The 15635-nt window shown below is 40.1% G+C and overlaps 1 protein-coding gene across 5 annotated transcripts in view; it reads left to right on the forward strand.

Moving 5' to 3' along the window:
* The window catches only part of PDE1A (phosphodiesterase 1A), a 205461-nt gene that overhangs the window by 181442 nt on the left and 8384 nt on the right, over window positions 1-15635 (forward strand). For all 5 annotated transcript variants that reach the window (XM_042445748.1, XM_042445749.1, XM_042445752.1 and 2 more), the window contains 4 exons: window positions 1205-1286; window positions 5203-5323; window positions 7238-7422; window positions 10815-11099. In XM_042445748.1, coding sequence (XP_042301682.1) covers window positions 1205-1286; window positions 5203-5323; window positions 7238-7422; window positions 10815-11099 — 673 coding nt within the window. The remainder of the gene's footprint in view (window positions 1-1204; window positions 1287-5202; window positions 5324-7237; window positions 7423-10814; window positions 11100-15635) is intronic.

The raw sequence follows: 15635 nt of genomic DNA on the forward strand, positions 1-15635 counted from the left end.
TCTGTGGATTTGAGTATCCGTGGATGTCAAGCCCACGTTGTCTCCAATGGCAGTGCATGCATGTGGGTGTGCTGCCACTGAAGTCCTGTTGTCCCTAATGGTGATGTGGCCATGTACACACACCACCATTGGTGGCAACAGAACATGAACATCTGCAGATTTTGGTATCGGGGGGGTGATTCAATATGGTTCCCTTGAGGATACTGAGGGCCAACTGTAATCAAAGAAACATTTTACTTCTCTTTGCAAATCTTCCCCAGCCACACGACTGGTCTGTAAGCATTCTGTTTTCATCAGAAACTAGCAGAATGTTCTGGAGTGCTATTCAGGTGTTGCAAGACCTATTCAGGCATTACCTAGCTGGTTGGATTCAACATCAAGCCCTGCCTCTCCATCATCTCTTTTTCCTCACAGAAAATGATTGGACAGTTCCTGTTCACATTTCATCACAATTAAATCCATAATGACAGTGGATGTGGCAGTGCTAGATATTTTGTGTATACGTTGAATACATCCACATTAGCAACACCTGAATAGGGCTACAGTCATGAAAGCAAGAGTATTCCCCTCTCATTTGTCCTGGTATCTGATATTCAGAAACAGTGAGATTCCATTTAGTTACTATTCCAGTATCACATATCTTTCCAATGGATCTGTCTCCATAGATGTGGGTATTGGGGGCAGGTTTTCCATTCCCCTCTAGCAACTTCTTGTTTGAGGGCAGCACTGCACTGCAAAGCTTGGAAAAGTTACTTCTTTGAAGTAGAGTTACCAATATCCCACAGCCTGCATGGGTACTGGTCATGTTGGCTGGAGAATTCAAAGAGTTGTATTCAAAAAAATGGGGGGGGGGGTTTAGGGGATTTCCAAGCATTTTTCATCCCACCATATGGAAATAATTTAATGAATGAACACAAGTATGTACCTTGTGCATGGTGGAGAAGCCCACACCCTCATGGAGCTCCCCTGCCCAGCTGTGACAGATGTGGCTTCATACATTCTATTGAAAACATCAAGGAAAGAACATGCTGCTTGCCCACATGTGGAGTGAAGGCGTTTTTCCCCCTCTCCCTCCCTCCCTCTGGAATCCTATTGCTTGCTGCTGAATGTACGTCAATGGCTGGGGGTTCTGTGGATGCTTACTATTGTCTTCATTTGTGTTTATAGTCATACGGTTTTCATTGTGTCTGTTTTCCTCCTGCAGGGAGACAAAGAAGCACAACTAGGCCTACCCTTCTCTCCTCTCTGTGACCGTAATTCCACCATGATAGCACAGTCACAAATAGGTACTGGTTGGTATTTTTCTTTTCTTATGAGATAAGATAATTATAAGAACAGTGCTGTGATCATTATAAAACAAGACCAGACTTTTAAGACTGACAGCCACTTATTTCAGTCTCCAGTTCCTTAGTGACTGGTATTACTACTACTACTACTACTACTACCATTACTGTGACTATTATCACTACTGCTATTTTAGTGTGTACCTTACCCTACCTATAGGAAAAAGTAGTGATCAAAACATCCATAGATTACCAATATCTAAACATAACATCTGCTGAAATCATAAAGTTGGAAGAGACCACAAGGGCCATCCAGTCCAACCCCCTGCCATGCAGGAAATCACAATCAAAGCATCCCTGACAGATGGCCATCCAGCCTCTGTTTAAAGACCTCCAAGGAAGGAGACTCCACCACACTCCGAGGGAGTTTGTTCCACTGACAAACAGCTCTTACTGTCAAGATGTTTCTTCTAAAGTTGAGGTGGAATCTCTTTTTCTGTAGCTTGCATCCATTGTCTGTGTTCTAGTCTCTGGAGCAGCAGAAAACAAGATTGCTCCATCCCCAGTGTGACACCCCTTCAAATACTTAAGCAGGGCTATCATATCACCTCTTAACTATCTCTTTTCTAGGCTCAACATATCCAGCTCCTCATAGTCTCTCTTTATAAAGCATGTTTTCCAGACCTTTCACCATTTTGGTCATCCTCCTCTGGACATGCTCCAACTTGTGAACATCCTTTTTGAACTGTGGTACCTAGAACTGGACACAGTATTCCAGATGAGGAATCAAATAAACCAAGCGCTTACTGCTTCTCTGAAAGCTTGTAGACGCAAATATATATATATTTAACTGTCCTTGGGGGGGGGGGGGGAAAGAATACTTGAAGTACCATGTCTTCCTGTATGAGACTTCTTTGAGGTTGCTACTTACTGGAAAATTAAGGAAGTATAGCTACAAAAGTTAATATGTTTCTGAGGAGTGAATAGACAACAGATATTTAGTTTTGTTATGCATAAGTAAAAAAACACATATGTTATGTAGTAAGCAGTTTGAGCAGCCAATCAGAGTTAGTAACCACGCAGTGTCCACAAGCTTGAGCTGTGTTTGTATGTAGAATATGGTCTTCCAATTACAGCTTGCTCTGATGTTGTAGATATAATTGTAAAACCGTACAAGAATGCTGTTCTCATCAGCAATGGGAGGACAGGTGATTTGCTACCAAGCCACATGTACTCAATCTTGCAAGATTCTTGCTCAGTGTGTGAATTGGGACCCTAGCACACTGGACATGAATCTTCACTCTGGGGGCCTGTTTGAGGCTTTGGATGACATCCTGGCTAATCCAAGCTTGTTAGAACATATGTCTCCATCTCCCGGCTCGGATGATCAGTGGGGTATTTTCAAGTTGAGAATATCTATTTCCAAGAAGAGAATGGGCTAACATACCCCTTTATGCCCAGCAAATTTATAGAACATGTTGAGAGAATGTGAGGTCTCTTTGTTTTGTGTGCTATTGGATTTTTGCTTGTTCAGATCTTGGTGGGGGATAATGCTTTGTTCTCTGTGTAGATTCTTGCCTTGACAAGTGTTCTGGGAAAAGCTAGAGGGGGAGCTGGGGACTAGAGAGAGGAAAAAGCATTGTTCAGTATTGACATCTCAGAGCAGCAGGTTGAATTCTGTCTCCTGAGGATATTTCTTGTTCCATTCACTGATGTGACAGAACTCTCCTAATGCATAATAACACTTCCATGGCATAATGAAACAGTAATTTGGAATATCAACTCAATTGCACTATTTTTTAAAAAATCTGATCGACAGTTCCTTGCTATTGGTTGCACACACATGTTGCTTCATGTGAGGGCTTAGTTTAGTGAGAAGAAAAAGGAAAGGATGGAGGAGGAATAACGCTGCCTGTAAAACTAACTGCTGTATTTTTGCCTGTGCTTTAGCCCATTTCTTCAGATCCACTGATAAAATGGTTTTAAAGCCACAGGTTTCTAAGAATAATTACAGAGATGTGGGAGTGGATATGGTGTAATATGATATAGAAAAGTGCAAATTGTGACCCTAGCCATAAATCTTCCAATAATTGTGTGAGATGATACTGGTCATTCAAGTAGCTGGTAGTACTTTTTAAACTAGCCATTTAGTATTGATAGGTGAAAACAATAAACCTGCTTGCCAAAAACCAGTTTCCTTGGGGCCAAAACCTTCTCTGAGGAAATTCTTTTTGTTATATGTCCAGTTATGAGGATTTTATGAGGATATTGTATGCCAAGAAACTATTACCTGTGTTAATACCTCTGCTAATTAATTGGAATTTGTGTATATATCTCAGTTCAACGATTTCTTGTTCCTATCCCCCTTTGTAATTTTTTTGTTTGTGAACTGCCACTTGCAAATCCCATATTGTCCAGTGAGTCCATCATATTGGCAGCCTAGCCATCTGTGAATTGGCACACCTTTGGATTGCCTCACCCCATATTTGCCAATGGTGGTAGATGCCCATGGGCATGCTGACCAAGGCACATGGACTTTGCTGCCACCCATTGACTAATATGGGCTTGAGCCCCATGTTTTTCCCCATTCACAGCCCCCCCCCCCCCCCGATCCAAACTCCCACTGGATGTCCAGGAAGGATGAAATGCTCTGCAACCAGTTTTGTGCATTATTTCTAATGTCAGATTTGTTTTTATCTGATGTAAAGTGTAGAGGGGCACTGGTGGCATAGAATGACATATATTGCATTGAAGGATGAGCAACTAAGTGCCTCTCTGACATTGTGGGTGATATTATTAGCAACTGTAATGTTGCTGTGAGAGTAGATATAGAGACATCTGGGTTTATGGCAGGGTCTTGTCATACTAGCTATCTTATACACCTTGTTGTAGGTGGATAGTTGCTTAATGTTGGAAGGGTAACAGTAAGCTAGTAAAAACCTACCACCTATAACCTTTGAGAAGTGGTTTTGTAAGCTGCAGCTGCAAGGGGTTGGGATTTTGTGGCCCTACAGATATTGTAGGACTGTAGCTCCCAACATTCCTTCTTATTGACTATGATAGCCAGGGTTGATGGGGGATGGCAGTGCAACAGCATATGAAGGGCCACCTAATTCCTGCCCTGATTTAGGCCTAAACTGAGAATTATTGGTACTGATTTAAGTGTTGACTGGTCACTCAGCAGTTGATTCTAGGGGTAACTTACTTGGGCCTTACTTGTTTCAGGTCTTATTTAGGCGTCAAGTGCCACGGAGCTCAGTGAGAATATGCACAAAGGTATACTGTATAAAAACAGACTGAGTATCTCAAGAGAAAGTTAAGAGATAAATGTAACAATTAAATGGAAATAGCAGGAATGTTATGCGAGTATAAAAAACTAAAACTCCAAGAACAGTAGCTGGGAGACTCTGGGAACTGCAGCCTTTAAAAGTTTTGAGAATATATATATATATATATATATAGAGAGAGAGAGAGAGAGAGAGAAGAATATAGTTGTTATGTGCCTTCAAGTTATTTCCTGCTTATGACAGCCCTAAAGTGAACAGTGTCCTCATGGCAAGATTTGTTCAGAGAGGGTTTGTCATTGCCTTCCCCTGAGGCTGAGAAAATGTAACTTGTCCAAGGCCACCCAGTGAGTTTCTCTAGCCAAGTAGTTTCAAAGTCCGGCTTCCTTGTGTCTAGCATTCAAACTGTTGCACCATGCTGGCTTTCAACACCTCTATCTATCTATCTATCTATCTATCTATTCCTTGAAATACGGTTTCCAAGAGAGTATCATTTCTCCAGACCCTAATCACTTCTACTTTACATCTAATGTCTCTAAAGCAACTTAGGTGATCTTAGGCAAATTTTTTACTGACTGGAAAAGATAAGGGGGGGAACCTCTAAATACTGTTATTTCTCATCCCATTATTTACAGGTTTCATTGATTTCATAGTAAAGCCAACCTTTGCTGTTCTTACTGACTGCATGGAGAAAATAGTTTTGCCTCTTATAGAGGAAGCTTCAAAACCTGAACCTACTACCTTAACGATACCAAGGTTTGAGGGTTTTTTCCTCCATATTTTAAAATATTGAATATTGAAATATTGAATATTGAAATTACCCTAAATAATATTGCCACCTAGTGGTGATATTTATAAGTGTTATTATATGATGTGGTCTGTTATGTGTAAAAATGGGAGGCAAATAGAAACTGGTCTGGGGACACAGCTGTTTCTTAAAACATTAACAGCCTACAAATTTATTCCAAAATGTCCTGCCACATGGCCACAGGGTTTAAAACTATTTTAACCTTTTAAAGCTGTTTTAATTTGTTACATTGTTTAGTGCATTGAAAAGATTTTTATAATTTTAAATTGTTTTACTCTGCTTAAACCAATTTGACTTGTTTGCTGCCCTCAGAATGTACGATCTAAGATATGATAGAAATAGGTTAATAAATGAAATAAAATTAAATTAAGCTTGCAGTGTTAGCACAGTACTGTATATATTTGTTTCGTGCACTACATAAAAATGTATAATGCTATGAATAACTCAGCACCACTAAGGGTAGAAAGAAATGGTAGGGATATTGTTGAACTATAACTCCCAGAAACCCTAGCCAGCCAAAACTGATGAAAGGGGGAACTGCAGTGTAATTAATACTTTTATTGAAAAAATATCAATGTCAGTGAAATTCTTTTCTATCTTTAGCTATAACCAGAGTAGGAAATCTAAAGCCTTCACTGACTATTGCAGTCCTCTGTTGAAGGGATAGGAACGTGTGACCCTCTTGATGTTAACCAGCAATTTCTATGAGCCTGCATCTCCCAAAGGTGAGGGAAGATGGGAGTTGCAACCCACCATCTGGTGGGTCACATATTCCTACCCTGGAAGAGAGGATTGCAAGAGCCAGAAAGTGCCTTATTTTTCTTCATCAGCTAGATATAGAAAATGATGTAGTTGGTGCTGACATTTTCAGTGGAAGTGTGTGTTTTTCACTTGTTGAGATTCCCTGGCTGCATCTGCACTGCAGATATAATGCAGTTTGACACCACTTTAACGGCTATGGCTCAATGCTATAGATTTCTGGGATTTGTAGTTTTGTTAGCTATACAGCCTTCTTTGTCAGAGAGCTCTGGTGCTACAATGGAGTACAGATCCCAGGGTTCCATAGCAATGAGCTATAGCAGTTAAAACAGTGTCAAACTGCATTATTTTTCCAGTCCATGTACAGTCCTAATCAATGGAGAAAATGCAAATCAAAATGAGTTCAAAAATTTATATTAATTTCCATGTGGGAAAGTTAAACAGAATTGTGCAAAGAATGAGATAAGAATGCAGGCTGGATTTAGAGAAAGAAACACAATAAAATCAGGTCTGGTATGTTCATATCCCAGGTTAGTGCACAATTCTATGTATCTGTCACCTAACTGAAAAATAGTGTCGCTACTTCTATTTTTCAGAAGGATACCTCACTGGATTCAATAAAATTTACTCCTTGACTTAAAGTTGCACTGCTTTAATGGATGTATGCCATGGTTTATATACAACTTCATGGGAGGGAATCTTGTTGAATTCAATAGGGCTAATTTCTATCTTGATAGCCATGGGATTTCAGTGCCAGTGTTTCTTTTCTTTTGTTTAAAAAAAAGGCCTAGCTGTTTTGCATCCTGCATTCTTCTCAGCTGCTTCTTTGTATAGGATGTTCAGCCATGACTTACCATGCAACCTCCGAAATTGCTGCCTTCCATGTGATGGATTGCAGTTTCAACCATTCCCAGCAATGGGTATTATGACAAAGCTGATGTATCTGGAGGGCACCAAGATGGAAATGTATGGTGGACAATTTATTTCACTAAAAACATCCTATCATTCCCATTTTATGGTGCATATTGCTCCGTGCATCTGAGACATTGTACTCTGTTTTCAATCTTTTTGCTTGTTTGTTTGTTTGTTTGCCTCCTTTTTAGTGAAACTAGCACTGAAGGAAGCAGTGCTGAAGCGCAAAAAAGGCTAACTGTTAAAAATTCTGCATATGTTGGTGGGACCTGTCCAGAAAACCATTTAGCAACTGTGGACTTAATGGGCTTTAAGGATAACTTGTTTCACATCATACAAGAAAACAAAGACAGATGGAAAGATTTAGCAGTGCAAGGTATGTGTTCCATTTGACATCATACTCATATACATTTCTTTCCATCCTTGTTCAGTTCAGCTGTGCTGCGATAACAGACTGGAAACAGATCCAGACCTTTTCGGTTGGATCCAGGCTTAGTGACGTTGACAGCAGACTAGTTGAAATCCACAGGTTTTAAGTGGGTCAGGACTAACTGAAGTCCCACTGATTTCAGCTAGCACTAATCAACTGGTCTTAATCAAGACTAACATAAAGTCAATTGATTCCAGTGGGTTCACTTTGAACATGCCTGATGCAGTTTGACACCACTTTAACTGTTTTGGCTTCATCCTATGGAATCCTGAGATTTGTTGTTTGTTGTGATACTAAAGCTCTCTGACAGGGAAGGCTAAATATCTCACAAACCTACATATCCCAGAATTTGATAATGTTGACCTATGGCAATTAAAATGGTGTCAAACTGCATTGATTCTGCAGTGTAGATGCAGTCTGAGTCAATTGACACAACTATAATTAGCTTAGACTCTTTCTTGGTCTAGCCAGCTGTGTTAAGGGACATGTGCATGAAGAGAATACAGCCCCCCAATCCAGCAGTCAGTATGTCCAAAAGATTGCTGAATTGGGAATATATTTTGGGGGGGGGGTGCAAAATTGTATACAACTCTCCTGTTTACCCAATGGATTCATGTTCTAACTTGTGCTTTAGCACCTTTACACCACTAGATGGCCAAAGCTATCACCGTCAAAGCCTGTATCTTTCACAATGCCATTCTGCCTGACTTTGCTTCCAGATATGTAATTCCATAAAACATATGAGAATCTGTAATTTATTTTTGAACAACATGTGGCCAAAAGAATTTGACATTTTAGTGCACTTAACAAAATAACAAAAGAGCCCTGCTGGATCAGACCAAGGGTTGGATCCAGCATCCCTCCCTCAACAGTTGCCAAACATATACTTCTGGGATGCCTACAAGTAGGGCCTGAAGACAATGGCCCTACTTTACTGTCCTACTTTTTCTTATTCAGAAGAATAACTCTGACACTTGGGGAGTCAGTTTAGCTGTCATTACTGTTACCTACTGATATTCTTCAGGAATTTTTGTAATCCATTATACAGCCATTTCAATTAGCTGCCATCACTTAGGGATGAGAAAGAATTTCACTTCATTTCATTTCATTTTAGATGAGAATTTACTAACATTTGCAAATTTCTTCATATTTGGATAGAATGAACTTCAATTGTTAAAATTCTATAGAGGGAAATATCAATAGTGATAGGGGTCCAAAACACACTGCAGAAATAATTCAGTTTGAGACTGGTTTAACTGTCCTGGCTCAGTTTTGGGAATTGTAGTTTATTGTGGCACTAGAGCTCTCTGACAGAGATGGCTAAATGTCTCACAAAACTACAGTTCCCAGGATTCCCTAGCACTGAGCCAGGGCAGTTAAAGTGGTTTCGAACTGGATTATTTCTGCAGTGTATTTTGGACCAATCATCCAATGTCGAGAATGTTAGTCATAACTTTTAAAAGTCGGGTTGAACTCCCTGTACTTTACCATATTTGGTGTTTACTTAGTTGTCCCTCTCCCCCCCCCCCCCCCACAGAGAGGTTCATCATCAACAGTTACTGACAGGAAGGTCCAACATGGTTCTGTCAAAGTTGAGAATTGGTTCTTTGTTAAATTTGGCCAGGGTAATGGGAACAAAGTAATTAAATTTAGTTTTAAGAACTGGCCAGAATTTACAGACTCATACTCATGTTGAAGAGCTTGGGATCGTCTCCCCCAAAAAACTGACAGAATTTCTATATGTACTACTACCAGCACGGTTTTGTGGTAGAAGTTTCCAAATATGAGTTTCATATCACCTGAAACTGTACCTACTTTTATTTGCTCTGAATCTACTATCAGTCTTTTTAATTTTATCAACCAGTAATATAATAGAGGGAGAGAGAAAAAAAAAATCTCTCTCTAGATATGTATATGTACAAAATGATTTTTCAAGCTTTACTTGAAGGCTGGTGCAAGATGTCACATTGCTGAAGGTGAAAGGAACCACAATTTCCTCCAGTTTATTATTTCATTTGTATTTATTTACCTTTTGATGACACATTAATGGTGAAAGTGCAGGCAATTTTGATCATCCATGCCACCTTCTGTAGTGTTTTTCCTTAGAATGATGCATTGTGGGTCAGATGGTCCCAAAAACCAAATGTCCCTAGCTGCATCTGCACTCCAGAATTAATGCTGTTTGACATTGCTTTAACTGTCTTGGTTCAGGGGTTTGGAATTCTGGAATTTGTCATTTTGAGAGATATTTATCCTTCTCTATCAGAGAGTTCTGGTGCCATAAGAAACTACAAATATCAGAATTCCATAGCATTGAGCCATGTCAGTTACAGCAGTGTCAAACTGCATTAATTCTGCAATGTGACAGCAGCTCCTATCAATCTAATGATGGAGGCTAATATAGTTTGAAGTAGATTTGAAGTCTGAAATAACTGGATGCTTTGATTGAGAGTTCCTGCATGGCAAGGGGTTGGACTGGATGGCACTTGGGATCTCTTCCAACTCTATGATTCTATGAAGCAGGAATTATTTCAGCTGACAGGCAGCCTCCACAGATAACTTGCCTTCAATGCCTCTTTCTGAAGAAGAGCTTCTCAGAGCACCTTACCCTGGACCCAGTGAGCTACTTTCTTGCTGTGAGAAAAGAGGCAGCAGGCTGCCTTATATAAGGCATATGGAGTTGCCCAGAGTTCCTGCCTGTTGTTTGCCCTGGGGAAAGACTCCTCACAATGATGCTTTGCGTCTGGCAGGCCATCATGTGTTGGCAGTAGAAGGCTGCACCAGCCATGGGAACAAAGATGGTCACAAAGGAAGCAGGCTGCCCTCCAGGCAACATGTAGGACAACATAATCCACAGATTTGCAGGCTAACCAACACTGTTCCCCACAACTTATACCCTAGCAGACATTTATGTTGGCTTGCCCAGTATTTGACCCCACTACATTTGTTTTTGTGGCCCCTGGCAGAGCTTGGAAATGTTTCCTTTTGGGACTATAATTCAGAGAATCCCCTAGCCAGCGTGGCTAAATACCGTTTTGGAGTACCTCTCAGAATCCTCAGCAACATGGTCAATTACCCTTTCTGAAATACAAATGTACTCCCATCTAATATACCCAGTCACCATGCTGAGTGGGGATTCTGGGAATCACAGTCAAAAAAGGTAACTTTTCCAGGTTCTGGCCTAGACAGAAAGCAAGATCTTTGTTAGATTTCCCAACTGTCTATCATTCACATCTCGGGCTGCATCTGGTTGGGTGAGTCACAGTTTATCCTGGGAAAATGGCACCATGAAGCCAGGAAAACCTGAATGTGTGTTATGTTTTGCTCCCTTTCTTTAGAAGAACAAATACGAGGAGATGCTGTGAAGAAGAAAGAGCGGCTGGAAGACCCAAGTAGACAGGCCACAGAGCCTCACTTGGAGGATGGGGCAGCAAAGGTGGTTAATGAAAAGAACCAGGGTACAGAACCAATAGTTTCACCCCGCACTTCTGTTGTTGTTGAAGTGCACTGTTTCAATTCTCTTTCCGACATTCCTGCTTCTGACACTCCATCGAAACTTTCTTTGAATACAAAAGGATCTGTGGATATACTACAAGAAACACAACCCAGTATCCCACTAAATGGTAATACATTATCACCAAATATTTATCAAATGGATATTATGTTTTTGGTTTATGCCACCATGACTGCCTGATCCTTTGGTACTACAAATAAATTGTTATACTGGAGTTGGTAGAATGTTCCTTTATACCAAGGATGGAGAGAAAATCAGTCTGGATCTACAAGTAAATCCTGTGTAAATAACCGGTTCATCCAGGTGTTATTTATTTATTTATTTATTTATTGATTGATTGATTGTTGAATGCTAGCAACAAAATGACCTCTCCCCTGTGTCAAATTAAATGAAGGGTAACTAAGAGTACTGTATAAGTGTACCTCATGTATAAGTCAAGGGCAGATTGGGGGGGCCAGAATTAGGGATTTTGATATGACCTGTGGATAAGTTGAGGGTAAAAACATAGGAGCCTATAACAAAGGATCTAAAGCAACAATTCCCAGACCCTCTAGATGTTTTGGACTTCAACTCCCAGTATTTATGACTGCTGGTTGGGGGTACTGGGATTTGAAGTCCAAAACACCTGGAGGACGAAAGTTTGGGAATCACTGATTTGAAAGATGAAGCAATGGAAAACAATGCCAAAGAAACTTACAAGTTTTCAGCAGGCATAACTGTTTGTTTTCATCCTAAAGGCTGGATGGATGAGAGAATAGATGGGGTGGAGAAGGGGAGCTGTCAGAGCTTCCAGGACAGATTATGCTCTTGCTTTTCACCTGGGAATGTTCCCTTTTATCTTTTTTTTTCTTTATAAGAGTTAAATACAGTGCTTACTTTGATCCATAGCTAAGTCTGTTCAGGGTTTTTGGGTCAATTTTTTGACTAAATTTTCTAGACTTATACATGAGCATATACAGTAAATTATTGAATGAAAAGAATGTGAGCTCTGTTTAGTTCTTGGGCCCAGAATTCATTAAGTCTTAGTACTCTAACAGGGCTTCCTATGTAACAGCACTGCAGTTATGAAACATGTTGCCAAAGGAAGTTAGGCTGACCCTCTGTTCTGAGCTTCTGACAGGTAACTAAAACAGTGCTGTTCCGTATGGCCTTTAATGTTTGACACTGGTCTCTCTTCATTGTTTCAAAATTTTATTTTAGGATTGTTTTAGACTGTTTTAAAAAGTTTTTAAATAGTACCTCTTAATGTGTTTTAAACCTTTTAAATCTTTATACTGGTTTAATTTTGTTAATTAGCGCAAGAGCTCTTGTGGGTTGCAAGTTGATACAGAATACCTTAAATAAATGAATGAATGAATACTCATTGGGTAGATGCAGGAGTTTTAGAAAAAAATTACACTTGTCCCTCCACATTTGCAGCTTTGACTTTTGCAGATTTTATTATTCTCTCTAAGAACATCTAGGTCCTCCAGCACAACTCTGTGGTCAACTTTAACCAAAGGTTACACTGAAGAACCTAGAGATTCCTAGAGAGAACACTTTCACTAGGCATTTGTAGCTCCTCCAGTGCAATTCTGTGGTCAGTTTCTGGCAGATGTTTGTATGGACATACAAAAAATGGTGAAAAATGAGAATTTACTTTCTATTCAGATAGGCATAGATTCTTTGCTATACTTGATTTGATTTTTGTAACAAAAGCAATGTGTAAAGATCTTAGAAAAACAGAAATATTAGCTAAAACTAACTTTGACCATAACCCTGTTACTATGACAATGAATATATTACAAACTGAATATAGATGGCAATTACCAGACTATTTGTTACAAAATGAGGGAATAGTTAAAGAAGCTAACAATTAAAAATTACTTTAAAGAAAATATGGGAAAGAAGCTGACATAAGTGTAGTTTAGGAAGCTAGCAAAGCTGTCCTTTGGGGCTTCTTTATTCAAAAACAACGTATAATCCTGAAAAATAGGAATGCAAAGATTAAAAAATAACAGATGAAATAACCAAAAAAGAACAGGAACTCACATTAACTCAAAATAAAGATAAAATTATTAAACAAATTAAAATTTCTGGCAGATGTTGATCACCAAGTTGCACTGGAGGACCTAGAGATTCCTAGAGACATAGTGTTTTTGTTATTTGCGTTTTTTCCACATTCACAGGGGTCCTGTGCCCCTAATAAAAGTTAATGTGTAGTAATGAATGTAAGCAGAATCCAAAAGTTTCAAATCTGCTTATCCTTTCTTTATTAAAAAAATATATGGATTTGTCAGAACTAGCCAATATAAAGATGTGGGCAGATCCAGCAATTCCTTGTCAGTTTAAAAGTACTGATAAAGAAACAGAGCAAAAGCCTGGAAAATAGCTTCCCATTCATTTCAAGAGAGCAGGGATGGACAGCTGTAGATGTTTTGAGATGGTAACACCTGCCAGTCCATACTATCAGCTATGCTGGCATAGTTCAATGGAAACTGCAACTCAGAAAATTCTAGATGAGCATGTGCACACACACACACACACACACCCTTTCTTTGTCTATCAGGGAGCTCTGATGCTACAACAAACTAAAAATCCCTGAATTCCATAGCACTGAGCCATGGTAGTTAAAGTGGTAACAAACTGCCTTATGTGCAGTGCAGTTGCAGCAAGAGATGCACATTCCCATTCAGGATCACTAACAAGTTCATGAGACTACTTCACCATAAATAAAATATGTAAATAGAACTAGACAAGACCTTTTATTTTTTTAAAAAGGGAAAAAGTGATGTTATAGACAATTTTGTAAAGCCAAATGCAAACACCAAACACAAAAAAGGAAGAACCAGAAGCCCCCCCCCCCAAAGATGCACCTATAGCCTAAGACTATTTCAGTAGAAGCTTTTTGTTATTAGTTGAAGGCTAAGGTGCTGCTGAGAATAAGGACAACCTTTCCTAAGTAAATAGTAATATGACTGTTCTTTTTCTGGCTGAACAATTCTCTTCTTGTTATTACAGTGCCTCCCACTAATTGTAGGCACTTAATATCATCATCCCAAAACCCATGGGCCAAGTCATTTGTACTCCATTGCTAATTTTGCAATATATTGAAGAGATGCAATCCTAACAAGAGAAATATCTGCAGAAGAATTCATTTCATTAATGTGGAACGTTCCTTTGCTGGTATGGAATGGGAGAAGGGAATAGCCAAAAGGCCCTTGATAATGCACTCGGATAATTAGTTTAGATTAAAACTAATGAAACCAACAGCGGAACGCATGCTAGAAGGGATGTAAACCATATATGTAATCTGTGAGAAAAGGGTTGTTTGTTAATGGAAACTAGGCGTTTAATTTTATTTTATCATTATGAGATTATATGGATATTCATATTAACCAGTTGAGGAACTGAGACTGGGGGTATGAGAAAGATTGGGGGTGATCTACCCCAGCCATCCCCAACTGGATGCCCTCCAGATGTGTTGGACAATATTGCCCATCATTCCCTGCCATGAGTGAAATTGCCCCTGCTGAGTCCAGGATGATAGGGTTTATTGCCCAGCACAACTAGATGCCAGCTGTTCTCAATTTGATGGCCTCTAGATATGTTGGACTATCTATCCATCTTCAGCAACAATAATCACTGGTCATGTAGATGATAGAGTTCTGTTTATCTCAAATGGAGGGAGAGAGATAACACTTCTACATGTGCGGACTCCATTCCACTCAGTGAGAACTCCTTAATTTAGGTCTTGTTGTTGGGTCAAACCATTTGTGGTGCATGAAATCTGTGATATGATGTCTCAACATTTCTTCCTTTTTTATGTAAGATTTCCATTTTCCCTTAGAGGCTACTCCATTGATTTAACATGATGTGAATGCTTTATGTTACACTAACACTGTTTTAGATTATGTTCAGTTTTAATGTATTTTGATGTAATATATTTTAATCAATTTAACCAGATATCTTTTACCAATATGCTTGTTTATGGACCATAATAATAAATTTGGGTTGACTTAAAAGCAGCCATCAAGACTTCATGTTCAAAGCAACCAGGATATGAAGGAGTGAGGAAACCTCCAGATAATTTCTTTAAATAAAAATGTGTTGGGAAATGCAACCATCAAAGAAATGTGATATTTCATCAAATTACAAAAAGCGGTTGCCCGACTCGGCGGGCTGACCGCTTTGCCGCTAGACGCAGCGAACGGCTACAAGCCCCAGAGGGCTCTGGGGCTTGCCCCAGCTCCCTATTGGTGTGCGGGGTGAAGGGGAGCCCCTTCCGCCCCGCGACGCTCTGGGAGCTGGGCTCGGTGACCGGGAGTTCCGGTCCTCCAGTGCAGATGATTGGTTCTGCGGGCCTGGAGGAGGAGTCTCCTGGTCAGGTGGTACTGAGGGCGGGGCTTAGGCCTATATAAGCCGTGCTGCCAGCCCTGGCCCTCAGTCGGCGCTTGGCTCCGGATGGTTAGGAGCCAAGCAGGAAGGGAGGAGGAGCTGAGCCTTCTCCCACCCACCCACCGCTTGGGTTTGGGTTTTTTGTCACAACTTTGGGGCGGCAGCATAGGCCAGGATCTGCACGGTGTGGTACCAGGGCTACGGAGCTCTGGTTTGGGAGTCAGTCGGGACCCGGGGGCGAATAGGGCAGGTGTATGGCCATTGCGGG

Source organism: Sceloporus undulatus, chromosome 1, assembly GCF_019175285.1.
Source record: "Sceloporus undulatus isolate JIND9_A2432 ecotype Alabama chromosome 1, SceUnd_v1.1, whole genome shotgun sequence".
Taxonomy (NCBI): Eukaryota; Metazoa; Chordata; class Lepidosauria; order Squamata; family Phrynosomatidae; genus Sceloporus; species Sceloporus undulatus.